Raw genomic sequence first — 14,368 nt, 5'->3', positions numbered from 1 at the left:
ACAGTGGACCACCGATTATTTTTTCGTTCAGTGTAAGGACCGTGCAGTTTGTCTTGTATGTAAAGAAAGTGTGCCAGTTTTCAAAGAATATAATCTGTGTCGTCACTATGAAACCCTCCACAAAGAGTATGCTAGTTTGCGAGGGCAAACAAGAGAAGACAGGATTCGGAGGATGAAATGCGGACTGGCTGCACAACAGAATGTATTCCTTCACCAAACCCAGATCAACCAGGCTGCTGTCTGAGCTAGCTATAAGGTAGCTCACCTACTAGCTACCCATGGAAAGCCGTTTACTGATGGGGACTTTGTTAAAGTATGCATGCTTGCTGTGGCCGAGGAGGTGTGTCCCGACAAGAAGGATGCGCTCAATGCGGTGAGTCTCTCCGCACCTACTATGACCAGGCGAACCGAAGATTTGGGGGACAACGTGTATGACCAGCTCAATATGAGAGCGTCAGAATTCGAGTTTTTTGCTTTGGCCATGGATGAGAGCAATGACGTGCAGGACACAGCACAACTGCTGTGATCTATTGATCTATTGCTCATATTATTATAATTTCACTGTTTTTTAAAATGTATTTATTTTATAGGCCTATTTATTTGACCTTTATTAAGTGCTGCATACAATTATTATTTATATTATTAATAATATCAACAAGTCTACCTACAATTTATAATTTTCCACTCACCTTTGCCAGTGTCAATCACCTCAAATAGGCAGATGTTTCTTACCTTGACAGCTTTGATATTATTTTTATTAGAAAATAAATAAATGGAATATCAGTGGTATTTCAAATTAAAACAAAGTGTGAAGACTTGATTACTACTTTTGCAAACCACTAGTAAAGATAAACAAATATGTGCCAGGAATCAAGTGTTGATATAGTAGCATGGATATAGTAGTGGGGATGGCCGTGCCAGGCTAGTAATCTCTACTACACAATGAGGCCTGCTGGTGGTCATATTTGTCTGGGTCATACAATTCTATGTGATATAGCTGACCCGACCCCGGCCCCCATCACAGTCAGGAACGACAATGTGGCCCCCAGAGAAAAAAGTTTGGTGACCCCTGGTCTAACAATTATTTTTCGAAAATCAACCTTCTTTACTTACAATAATCAGGAATCTCTAACATGCTGGTTTGTGTTGGAGTTTGGGCAGTTTGGTGGCGTGAATAGTAAATAGACGGGATGTTGATAGACATGGGGAAAAAGAGGATGGGGTAGGACTTTTAAATGACACTGCATTTGTTTTGTGACCAGGTCTTTCCTATTTATTTTAGTACAGGCACCCTTCAAACAATAGATGCAGTGAGCATTTTTTGTTTTCTTGAAGACAGCACACATTCAGTGTCTGTAATTTAAGAAAAAAAAGCCTCATGCTTTATGAATATTTCAGAGTAGCTGATATTGGTCTCAGGATGTTGCATTCTATTCTGCTGATAATAAAGAAAGGATATTTAAAGAAGTGGGAGTTAGTGGTAAATGATTCATGATGCATGGAAATATTATTCTTATTTCAAATTATTCTCATATCCATCTTTTAAAAATGTATTGTCAGATTTTTGTTTTAGAGGTAGAGGTACATTAATCAATTAAAATTCTGAAATGTATAATTGTGCCATTTAAAGGCTGCATGCATTAATTGGTTATTTTAACTATTCATTTGCCACATGCTTTTATCCAAAGATGCTTACAGTTGAGACAGGATACAATACAACCATCAAAAGGTTATTTGATTAAATGCCCAATTCTCTGGACATCCGTGGACTTAATATGTTCTAACAGAATCAGTATCTTTTATAGAAGAAGAGAATGGAAGTGTGATATAAGCTGTTTGTATTTTTCCATAAGAGCTATAGCTCAATACTATGCATTTCTGTCATTAATTTATTGTTTCACCTACCTGCTCAGGGACTATGGGTGGAAAACAGCAATATTTGTCAAAACCTGGTACAATGCATCTCTCCTTGTTTTATACAAGGTTAAAGGTAGACTACCTTTCAGATTTTTCAAGTGTAGGTCATAAAAAGAATTTTCCCTGACACACAATTATTTTTGTTTAGTGGACAAAAATACTGAATTCAAATCACAGACTTTCAATTTTATAAGGTTTTTTAAATTTTTTATTTTTTATAAATAGAACAGTTAATGAATTTAGGGCCACGTGGCCCTAAATTCTCTACTATTTTTTCCTGCTTCACCATGACCCAATTCAAGATATTATGTCATGCATCACGTGGTGGGCTTTCCCCATTCACACAAGGCATTGGGGGATACAAATTTGAAACAGAAGAGAAAAATGGAGGACATGAGTGTGCGAATGAAACGTGAAAGACCGACTACAGTAACGGAAAGCAAGAAGAAAAGACGTTATGTTATATATGAAGAATAGGAAAAGCAGGCCCAAACTAATAAATATCGGTGGTCAGCGAGCACTTCGGTGTGATCAGCTGTTCGTTTAGCAACGGAATGATGTTAATGTCGGTGCATGGTCAAGGTAAACCTGTAGATGGCAGTAATGCAACACTGTGGATGCCAGCTGCCGTAAAAGCCAAAAGAAGAAGCAGGTAAACCTGCGCATGTGCACACAGACTTCCTCTGTCTACTTAACTGCGCGAAGCGAGTGATTTCATGCACATTATTTGCTTGGAAATCCCCTCAAATTAAATAACTTCCCAGCCACAGAATGGCCTGTATTTTTTTTATTTTTTTTTGGAGATATCTCATTATCTCTAGCCGCTTTATCCTGTTCTACAGGGTCGCAGGCAAGTTGGAGCCTATCCCAGCTGACTACGGACAAAAGGCAGGGTACACCATGGACAAGTCACCAGGTCATCACAGGGCTGACACATAGACAACCATTCACGGTCAATTTAGAGTCACCAGTTAACCTAACCTGCATGTCTTTGGGGGAAACCAGAGCACCCAGAGGAAACCCACGTGGACAATGTGCAAACTCCGCACAGAAAGGCCCTCGTCGGCCACAGGGCTTGAACCCGGACCTCCTTGCTGTAAGGCAGGGGTCACCAAACTACGGCCCGCGGGCCAGATCCGGCCCGCCACCCCCCTTTGACCGGCCCCCCAGCCCCTCTGCCCCCCATCACTTGAACCGGCCCTATGAGGCAATCCCCAAAAGTGGTCATGGCCTATTTTTTAAAATTGCTTTTTGGCAAATAATAACATGTCTGCATCTTGTATTTTGTTGATTTTATCAATTAAAATTGATATTTAGTTATAAAATGAACTATTCATATTTTCCGAATTTTCATCATATGCTCGCGATCAAGCAGTGACAGGCAGCGCACGCGCAAAGAACTGTCAGTGTTCAGGACAGCAAAATGGCGAGCGGTAAGCGAAAAGCTGACAGAGAGTGCAGAGTTTTTAAAGAACAGTGGACCACCGATTATTTTTTTCGTTCAGTGTAAGGACCGTGCGTGCAGTTTGTCTTGTATGTAAAGAAAGTGTGCCGGTTTTCAAAGAATATAATCTGCGTCGTCACTATGAAACCCGCCACAAAGCAGGGTTCGAATTATAAATTTGACCCTATGGGGGTCTCTATTTAAAAAAAAAAAAAAAGCAATGCATACTCGCTCTCCTGGACCAGCGCAGTTTTGCGCACTGCAGTGCACAGCTTTCACACACAGGCGCGCGCATGCACGCACACACGCACACACACACGGTGTTGCATATATATATATATATTGTTAAACAAAGGAAGATCGTTGTGAGATAGAGGACAAGTCTTCTTCGGACTTAACTTCACATTCGATTTCGCAGGCTGCAAATTTCAGTTTGCGCGCATAGTGGTGTGGTGGTGAAGTACAGCCGTACATGTTGCGGTTTAATAACACGTTCAATACAAAGTTATGGCTGCATGGTGATCGGAAATGAAATGAGTTTTATTTATATTTATATGGTGATATAGGCTATTCAAGCTTATTATAGTGATATATGACATATTTGAGAGACTTCCACAGAAAATTAAGTTTGCTTCTTTCATGGGAGCCTGAGGGAATGGGAGCTCAGCTCCCATTGGCTCCCACGTAATTCGAACTATGCCACAAAGAGTATGCTAGTTTGAGAGGGCAAACAAGAGAAGACAGGATTCGGAGGATGAAATGCGGACTGGCTGCACAACAGAATGTATTCCTTCGCCAAACCCAGATCAACCAGGCTGCTGTCTGAGCTAGCTATAAGGTAGCTCACCTACTAGCTACCCATGGAAAGCCGTTTACTGATGGGGACTTTGTTAAAGTATGCATGCTTGCTGTGGCCGAGGAGGTGTGTCCCGACAAGAAGGATGCGCTCAACGCGGTGAGTCTCTCCGCACCTACTATGACCAGGCGAACCGAAGATTTGGGGGACAACGTGTATGACCAGCTGAATGAGAGAGCGTCAGAATTCGAGTTTTTTGCTTTGGCCATGGATGAGAGCAATGACGTGCAGGACAGCACAACTGCTGTGATCTATTGCTCATATTATTATAATTTCACTGTTTTTTAAAATGTATTTATTTTATAGGCCTATTTATTTGACCTTTATTAAGTGCTGTATACAATTATTATTAATATTATTAATAATATCAACAGGCTTACCTACAATTTATAATTTTCCACTCACCTTTGCCAGTGTCAATCACCGCAACTAGGCAGATGTTTCTTACCTTGACAGCTTTGATATTATTTTTATTAGAAAATAAATAAATGGAATATCACTGGTATTTCAAATTAAAACAAAGTGTGAAGACTTGATTACTACTTTTGCAAACCACTAGTAAAGATAAACAAATATGTGCCAGGACTCAAGTGTTGATATAGTAGTGGGGATACAGTAGTGGGGATGGCCGTGCCAGGCTAGTAATCTCTACTACACAATGAGGCCTGCTGGTGGTCATATTTGTCTGGGTTATACAATTCTATGTGATATAGCTGACCCGACCCCGGCCCCCCATCACAGTCAGGAACGACAATGTGGCCCCCAGAGAAAAAAGTTTGGTGACCCCTGCTGTAAGGCAACAGCGCTAACCACTACACCACCGTGCCGCCCTTTTTTGGAGATATTACAAAAATAAACATATATCACAATGACCAAATTTCAGAGGGAACTAAATTTCACCGATTTTATGAAATTGAAAGGCCGTCTAGTTTTAATGTTTTATTGTGCATGGCCCCTGTTTAAATAAATAAATAAATAAATTACAAATCTGGTAGTACTGAGTATCAGATGCAGCATTAAAGAGAGAAAGTGCCTAAAAGATCTCAGGTTGCTCATGAGTCAGCTTAATGCAGATTAGTGCTCTTCTTCTCTCTGCATTATCTCTCCTCTTCCTCCCCTGCTGGTTTTGTGTTTGGAGCACTGCCCAGCTTCCTTGGAGAAATCCATTTCATCCTCTTTCATGAATTCATTGTTTGATCAGCTGTAGCATCGATTGCAGTCTTTTCATTCACTCATCTCTGAGTTCTGACCACAGTCAATCAATCTGATGCAACTATGCTAATGTGTTGACACTATTTGGCCATGTGTGTCCTTGTTTTTCTAATGGGTCACTGACTGTTTGCAGGGCTTCTGGGATGTAATCATTTTCGTAGTCAGACTGTAAATTACAGTACTCTGCTGCTGGAGGATGGAGCTGACATTTTGTACATAGGGGCCAGAGAGGCCCTGTATGCCCTGGACACAGCCAACATCTCAGCTATCCGCAATAAAAGTTCTGTGAGTAGCTTCATCGTTCATTCACATCTTTTTCTAGAAATTGTGTGCTGTTTGGAATACAGCACACAATACTGGTTCACTGTTCCTTGTTGTTTGGTTATTGCTTATTGTTTTGGCTTTATAACAGATTGATTGGGCTGCGTCTGCAGAGCAGAAGAAACAATGCTTAAGCAAAGGAAGAAATGATCAGGTATAACCTTCCTGACACATAGAACTATGCTATATTAAAGTCTTTCTCTTGAGCTTCTACTCATTTTTTGTCCAGTCTCTTAAAACTTTAGGTGTACTTCTATAGTTTTGAGACTGCTCGATTCTCAAATGCTTCCCACTCACTTACTGTATTCTTTATTTGTTGAGTAATTGTTGAAATGTTGTTCTGCCACAGACAGAATGCTACAATTATATTCGGTTTCTTGACCGGTATAACGAGACGCATCTCTACACCTGTGGGACCCATGCCTTCCGACCTCGCTGCGCATACATAGTAAGCCTCACGACTCACCATTTAGTGCTGAAATTAGCTTTGATTCAGTTGAGCAGATTTGAACAACATATGATGTTTGAGTAGCATTCTTTGTGCATGTTGTGCTTGTCAGGATGTGGCGCGGTTCAGCTTTGTGCGTTTTGAGGAAGGTAAAGAGAAATGTCCCTATGACCCAGCCAAAGGTTACACTGGGTTCATTGTCGGTAAGCACTAAATAATGCTTGGTCTCTCTGTGCATCAACAGAAACAGAAAATCTTGTCTCTTCCAAGTCTAATACATAACCCAAAGTCTAATCTAAGTCTGATATGTATGTTAAATAATTGGATCTCTTCTATATTGAGGTGTATTGTTCTCATTCTTAGATAGTGAGATGTACTCTGCCTCACAGTATGAATTTCGTAGCTCCCCTGACATTCGTCGTAACTTTCCCTTTCCCAACCTGAAGACAGAAGATGCTCCAATTAGATGGCTCCTGGGTACGTACAAGACACTTATGATAATAGTCATGCTATCGTGTGCAAAATGTTTAATATATTTAACTAATTTGGACCACATATTCTGCTCACTATTTATTGATTGATCCTAATGATAGAATTATAAAATGTTTGAAATACCTGGCACACAGTACTGTGCAAAAGTCTTAGGCACATGCAAAGAAATGCTGTAGACCAAAAATGGCTTAAAAATAATGAAAAACATTTCAACATTAAAAAAAATACTATAAACAGCAGTAAACCATAATAAATGAAACAAAGTCAATATTTGGTGTGAGACGACCCTTTGCTTTAGAAAAATAGGAGTCTCGGGTACAATGAGTGCAGTTTGATAAGGAAATGAACTGTAGGTTTTACTGAGCATCTTGCAGAACCAGCCACAGTTCTTCTGGACACTTTGACTGTCACACTTGCTTCTTAATTTTGTAGCAAAGCCCAGTAGCCTTCATTATGCTTTCTTTTTTAATCTGAAAAGTGGTCTCTTATGTAATGTGCTGCTCAGATACAAACATTTTTTTTCTGTAACATTTAATTTTGTGCTGGAAAACAAACATTTGGAACTCTAAAATGTTTTTGTACTGACTCAATAATGTAGAAGTCATAAAATAGAACTCTATAACAAAGTTTGTATGAAAGAAAACTAGGGTGCCTAAGACTTTTGCACAGTATTGTATCATCAACTCAGTTATAAATAACATAAACAATATTTGTTGAGGTTGGCACAGTGGTGCAGTGGTTAGCACTGTTGCCTCACAGCTAGCAGGTTCTGGACTTGAACCTAATGATCAACCGGGGCTTTTCTGTGTGGAATTTTCATGTTTATGCCTGCATGGGTTTCCTCCAGGTCCTCTGGTTTCCTCTCACAGTCCAAAGACATACGAATTAGGTCAACTGTCTTCTCTAAAATTGCCCATAGATGTGATTTTGAATGGCTGTCTGTCTCTCTGTGTTTGCCCCACAATACATTGGCAACTTGTACCCCACTTCACGCCCAATATCAGCTGGGATTGGCTCCAGCTCATCTACGACCCACAATGGATAAATTTTATAGAAAATGAATGAATATTTGTTGAAAACCCCTTCTACTGAGGAGCTTGCTGATGATACTTTTGTGGGTGTGTAAATAAGAGATTATAGTTATGAAAAGAGGAGTAAAATCATCTTTGGTTTCATATTTAGAAACAGAAGCGTTTAATGCATTTCAGCTTGCTGCATTCAGGTCAAGATGCCACAGATATAATAACTGTAATATAAACGCGATTGGTTCTTCCCACCTCCCAAAACCATGCTAAGTGGTAAACTGGCTAATCCAAATTGCCCATAGGTCTGCATGGACCTGGCATCTCATCTAGGGTGTATTCCCAAGATAGGATTTCGATCCACTGTAACACTGACCCAGGATACTATGAACAGTTTTAAAGTATATTAGAAGCATAAAATTTCACACTGAAAAAAAGACTATTGTTCCACGTGGCATGAATAGAACATTTATGGTTTAATAAGTATTGCTGAATTGTTTATTCAAATATAGAATGGCAGACTAATCCGTTCCTTTCTTACAGTGTGAGTGGTCTTTTCACTTAAAATCTTTCTTTTTCTATCTCGTAAACACTTTAAACAGTTGCTGTGCTTTTGTCCTACAGATGCATTAATTTGTTTAAGGCTCATCAGGGTCCCTTTATTGCCCATATGGTTGCTAAGCTCACTGTTCTTTGCAGAGGCGGACTTTGTTGGCTCAGCACTGTTGAGAGAAAGCATCAACAGCTCCACTGGGGATGATGACAAAATTTACTTCTTCTTTACTGAGAGAAATCCAGAGCAGAAGCCTTACTCCAGTCAGACCAGAGTGGCCAGAGTGGCCAGGGTCTGTAAGGTAAAGACAATAATGACTATAATAATACTGCTGCTTTGGATTTTATCAGAATAATTTTCAAGTGCTTATTATGGCAGTTGAGTATCCCAATATTTTAGATACAGTATTTGAATACTTGTAGTGTGATTTAAAAAATTTATATATATATATATATATATATATATATATATATATATATATATATATATATATAATTTAGATACATTATTTGAATGCTTGTAGTGTGATATATATCACACTACAAGCATTCAAATAATGTATCTAAATTATTGGGAACAATTTATTTGAAGTCCAAATTGTACCTGGTGGCACGGTGGTGTAGTGGTTAGCACTGTCGCCTCACAGCAAGAAGGTTCTGGGTTTGAGCCCAGTTGCCAACGGGAGTCTTTCTGTGTGGAGTTTGCATGTTCTCCCCATGTCTGTATGTGGGTTTCCTCCGGGTGCTCTGGTTTCCCCCAGTCCAAAGACATGCAAGTTAAACTAATTGGTGGCTCTAAATTGACCATAGGTGTGAATGTGAGCGTGAATGGTTGTTTGTCTCTATGGTGGTGTTTACATTAGACCGTATCCGTCTCGTTTTCGTCGCGGATGCACTGTCCGTTCACATTAAAACGCCAGGAAACGACTCCACAGGCGGAACAACTTGAATCTGCCAGGGCCCACGTATTCAACCCAGTTCGTATCTGATCCGGTGCTGTGTAAACATTGAGGAACGACGAAACGCTGTGCTGAGCTCTAGCTGACGTCGTCATTGGACAACATCACTGTGACATCCACCTTCCTGATTCGCTGGCGTTGGGATCACACACACAGTGGCTCAGTCCCGAATCACTGCTCGTGCGCTTCACTCGCGCACTCTGTGAGCTGCGCAGGGCCGGAGTGCACACCCTCCAGACGGCACTCGCTGTTCAGGGCGGAGTGATTTGAAGCGCAGGAGGAAGCGCTGAGCCGCACTGAGGTTTATTTACACATTTCAACTTATTTACCTCCTTCAGGCGCTTAAACTCAGTGAGAACATGAACATCACAGCCAGGTGTGTTTATCTGCTGGAGAAGTTGTTCGCTTGCCATCCTTCCACTTGCAAGTGGTGAGTGACTTGCGCATGCCCGATATGCACTGGGATCATGTGACGTGCCGTCTAATTAGTCATGTGATTAGCGTATCCGTGTATTGGCATTGCTGTGTGCACGCGAATCGTGTATTGGCGTTGCTGTGTGCACGCGAATCGTTTTAAAAACGTTAATCTGATGATCCGCTGATACAGTCTAATGTAAACACCACCTATGTGTCAGCCCTGCGATGATCTGGCGATTTGTCCAGGGTGTACCCTGCCTCTCACCCATAGCCAGCTGGGATAGGCTCCAGCTTGCCTGCAACCCTGCATAGGATAAGCAGTTATGGATAATGGATGGATGGATGAAATTGTCCCTTCATAATATGCTCATATAAATCATATTCAAATAAAATATAAGTAAATGTTGAAGGATTTACAAAAGATCAATGCCAAATGTTGTTTGGTGTGACATATATAAAATTCTTTTGATGTACCATGACTTTGTCTTGACATGAAAGAGAGAAGATGCCTCAATTATTATTATAAGTAGACTGTTCAAAAAAATTCTGGACTTGTACTTTTTCCCCCTTATCTTGCAAGTTATTGATTTGTCATGTGACAGCCAGCACATCTACAAAGCTTCTAGACATCTTTTAGAAAATGTTATAAAGACCTAATGTAGATACCCTTCAAAAAGAGTCTGATTTGATTGGAAATTATTGCATACTGATTAACTTCAGCCTGACTTTTGGACGACTCTGCTGTGTGCCACTCATCAGGCAGGGTAAAGCCTACTTCTGATATTTAAGTAAAACACATTCACACATACACTCACTCTCTATCTCTCTCATTACACCCCACCCCCTACTCTGTTATTATGCCTTCTTCACCTGTCCTGCCATTAAGCCTAGGTCACAACCGGACGTACGATTTTTTGGCCGTGCGATTTTTTTTTTAGCGTTTCCCAAATCGCTGCGTTTTTTTTTGTTCGTGGAAAAAGACGCTCGTTGGCCGTAAGTTTGTCTTGCAACCTGGAAAAAAACGTAAGCGCCCGTAGAGTTTGTTTGACATGACAAAGAACCTCTGCGGCCGGTCTACGGCTCGAAAATCAGCACGTCACACGCTCGCCCTCCGTGCGTTTCATGCGCGCCCTCTGTGCGTTTCTTGCGTTTTTTGCACGTAGACCGGCCGTAGGAGCACGTACGGCCGGTTGTGACCGAGGTTTTAGGTTTACACTTCATCAGACTCCGTAATGCAGCAGCTTGCTTTGCTCTGGCTATGTTTTATTAATGCCTCTTATTTCACATGTATACCCACATTACTGTGTTTAGACATCATATCTCACGAAAGCAGGTCAGGTCCCTTATTGGCTGATTTGGCAAGTGAGGAGAACAGAGGAGCTCCAGAAAAAAAGTAGGTCACTCTATACAGTGGTATGCAAAAGTTTGGGCACCCCTGGTCAAAATTGCTGTTACTGTGAACAGTTAAGCAAGTTGAAGATGAAATGATCTCCAAAAGGCATAAAGTTAAAGATGACTCATTCCCTTAATATTTTAAGCAAAAACAATTTTTTTATTTTCATCTTTTACATTTTCTAAATTACAAAAAAGGAAAAAGGCCCGAAGCAAAAGTTTGGGCACCCTGCATGGTTAGTACCTAGTAACACCCCCTTTGGCAAGTATCACAGCTTGTAAACACTTTTTGTAGCCAGCTAATAATCTTTCAGTTCTTACCTGGGGGATTTTTGCGCATTTGTCCTTGCAAAAGGCTTCCAGTTCTACAAGTTTTTTGGGCTGTCTTACGTGCACTGCTCTTTTGAGATCTATCCACAGATTTTCAATGATGTTTAGGTCAGGGGACTGTGAGGGCCAGGGCAAAACCTTCAGCTTGTGCCTCTTAAGGTATTCCATTGTAGATTTTGAGGTGTGTTTTGGATCATCGTCTTATTGTAGGACCCATCCTCTTTTCAACTTCAACTTTTTTACAGATGGTATGATGTTTGCTTCCAGAATTTGCTGGTATTTATTTGAATCCATGCTTCCCTCGACCAATGAAATGTGCCCTGTGCCACTGGCTGCAACACAACCCCAAAGCATGATCGATCCACACCCATGCTTCAGAGTTGGAGAGGTGTTCTTTTCCTGGAATTTGGCACCCTTTTTTCTCCAAACATACCTTTGCACATTGTGGCCAAAAAGTTCTATTTTGATTTCATCAGTCCACAGGACTTGTTTCCAAAATGCATCAGGCTTATTTAGATGTTCATTTGCAAACTTCAGACGCTGAATTTTGTGGCTAGGATGCAGGAAAGGTTTTCTTCTGATGACTCTTCCATGAAGGTCATGTTTGTTCGGGTGTCGCTACATAGTAGAACAGTGCACCACCACCCCAGGGTCTGCTAAATCTTTCTGAAGGTCTTTTGCAGTCAAACAGGGGTTTTTATATGCCTTTCTAGCAATCCAACGAGCAGTTCTTTCAGAAAGTTTTCTTCATCTTCCAGACCTCACCTTGATCTCCACTGTTTCTGTTAACTGCCATTTCTTAATAACATTAGGATCTGAGGAAACAGCTACCTGAAAACACTTTGCTACGTTCTTGTAGCCTTCTCCTGCTTTGTGAGCATCAGTTATTTTATTATTCAGAATGCGAGGGAGTTGCTTAGAGGAGCCCATGGCTGTTGGTTTTAGGGACAAGTTTGAGGAGTGAGATAATTTATACAGCTTTGAAATTTGCATCATCTGACCTTTCCTAATGAAGAATTTGAACAAGCCACAGCTCAATAAGCCAGTTAAGGTCTGGAACCTTGGTAAAAGTTACCTGAGAACTCAAATGTATTGGGGTGACCAAACTTTCGCATGGTGTTCCTTTTCTTTTTTCACTCTCCAATTGTACAAAACAAAAATAATGCACAAGTCTTGCAGAAAATGCTGAAATGTGTCGTCTTTACCTTTATGCCTTTTGGTGATTAGTTCATCTTCTGCTCACTTAACTATTCACAGTAACAGACATTTTCAGTAAGGGTGCCCAAACTTTTGCATGCCACTGTAGCTTTGATTTGTTTAACATTTTTCCGGTCACTGACCTATCAAATATGTGTTATTTCATACCTTTAATAGTTTTGTATTCACTATTATTCTGAAATTAGGAATGTATTAAAAATTTTCGATGAGTGTATTTGTCCAAACTGTTAACTCATACTGTACACACACACACACACACACACACACACACACACACACACACACACACACACACTTTCCCCAACTAGTAGGTTAATTCCTTTTTACTTCAACTTCATTAAACACAAATGAATAGTAGCAATAGTTACCAACAGTTAAACGATTTAAATAAATAAAATTGAAAGAAGTGTGATATCAAAAAGGAAATAAGAAATGTGAAGGATATTTATCCCTCATTGAGTTTTTTGTTTATTTTTAATATCACGCTCACATCACATGGCCTGGGTTCTCTGCAGGATTAGCCATGCAAATGGAGTGTTACCCTCAAGCTTTTGAAGTAGACTGTTGTAGCTCATTTAGGACAGAACCACTATAGATCCATAACTGTGCCATGCTGAGCCTAATATTTAATTTAGAAGTACTTAACCTGGCAGGAGACCTACTTGGTGCTTTATGCTATTCACAGAGGATTATGTGTGAACTGTGGAAAAAATTATTTGATGATGAAAATGTGGTAGAGGGAGTAAATCTGGGCGTAAAACAAAAATTGTTGCAGCGAGCTCCTTCCATGCATTGTTAATTCAGATGGTAATTTCACTATGAGAATGCTGGTAATAGATTCAAAACAAAAGAAAGTGCATAAAATTTCTTATCTGTTGTATTTATTTGGTCTTATCATGTGAATATGTAGTACCTTTAATATTATTGATTGTGAATCGACCGTAATGCAGTGAAAGAGTTTCCTACTGGGGAGTGAAATGCAGGTAATCAAAATGATGGATTACTGGTGCAGTTTGTAATTACTGATTTTTTTTTTTTTTTACCCCCAATTTGCATTGTGTTTTTGTGGCGCTAAACTAGAATGATGATTTATAAATACTGTAGATTCATACAAACAAACATTTTGTTCAGTCACAATAATAATAATAATAATAATAATAATAATAATAATAATAGAAAAAGAAGAAGAGAAGAAGAAATGGCAAGGTTGTTTAATCGTGTGTGAAAGATAAATGGAGGGTATACTTTTGAAAACTTACAGTCAAATGGGCATTTCATTAAAACAAATATGAAATGTTTGTCATAATATGTATGAGACATATTAAGTAACAAATAGATGTTCTGGTATTAATTGGAGCAGTATGGTCGTGGCTATTTATGCAGACGTTACAATTTGTGATCAGATAAAATGTCTTTGAATCTAACTTGTTCCCAGATCAATGTCATCTATTATTATACATACAGGACACTTTTTTGATAGAATAAAAACATGTATTCTATTCCCTCCTAGCAGGTTTCATTCATTTGGTTTGAATAGCATGCAATATTGTTAGCATATCGCTTATCCTACATGTATTATGTCACTCTACCCAATGGAGAATGAGCATTGAATATGGTTTACAATATTGCATGGTTGTCAAGACAACATGACGATGTCATACGTTGGAGCTGATGCGAATATTCACTGAGAGAGCTTTCTATGCATGCGCAGAAGCATTTCTTTGTTCGACGGGAAAGAGAAAGACGCATTAAACAGCCAAAAGGCTACCAAAACTTCATTAGATATTC

General features: G+C 39.8%; 1 protein-coding gene across 1 annotated transcript in view; it reads left to right on the top strand.

Annotated features, from left to right (window-relative positions):
• The window catches only part of sema4gb (sema domain, immunoglobulin domain (Ig), transmembrane domain (TM) and short cytoplasmic domain, (semaphorin) 4Gb), a 43,594-nt gene that overhangs the window by 12,736 nt on the left and 16,490 nt on the right, over positions 1-14,368 (top strand). The window contains exons 2-7 of the mRNA XM_060939982.1: positions 5,563-5,714; positions 5,842-5,904; positions 6,100-6,198; positions 6,311-6,401; positions 6,562-6,675; positions 8,412-8,566. Of these exons, the coding sequence (XP_060795965.1) occupies positions 5,563-5,714; positions 5,842-5,904; positions 6,100-6,198; positions 6,311-6,401; positions 6,562-6,675; positions 8,412-8,566 (674 nt within the window). The remainder of the gene's footprint in view (positions 1-5,562; positions 5,715-5,841; positions 5,905-6,099; positions 6,199-6,310; positions 6,402-6,561; positions 6,676-8,411; positions 8,567-14,368) is intronic.

This window comes from Neoarius graeffei, chromosome 14 (assembly GCF_027579695.1).
Source record: "Neoarius graeffei isolate fNeoGra1 chromosome 14, fNeoGra1.pri, whole genome shotgun sequence".
Taxonomy (NCBI): domain Eukaryota; kingdom Metazoa; phylum Chordata; class Actinopteri; order Siluriformes; family Ariidae; genus Neoarius; species Neoarius graeffei.
The sequence above is the reverse complement of the archived record's forward strand: the minus strand, read 5'-3'. Positions and strand labels throughout refer to the sequence as shown.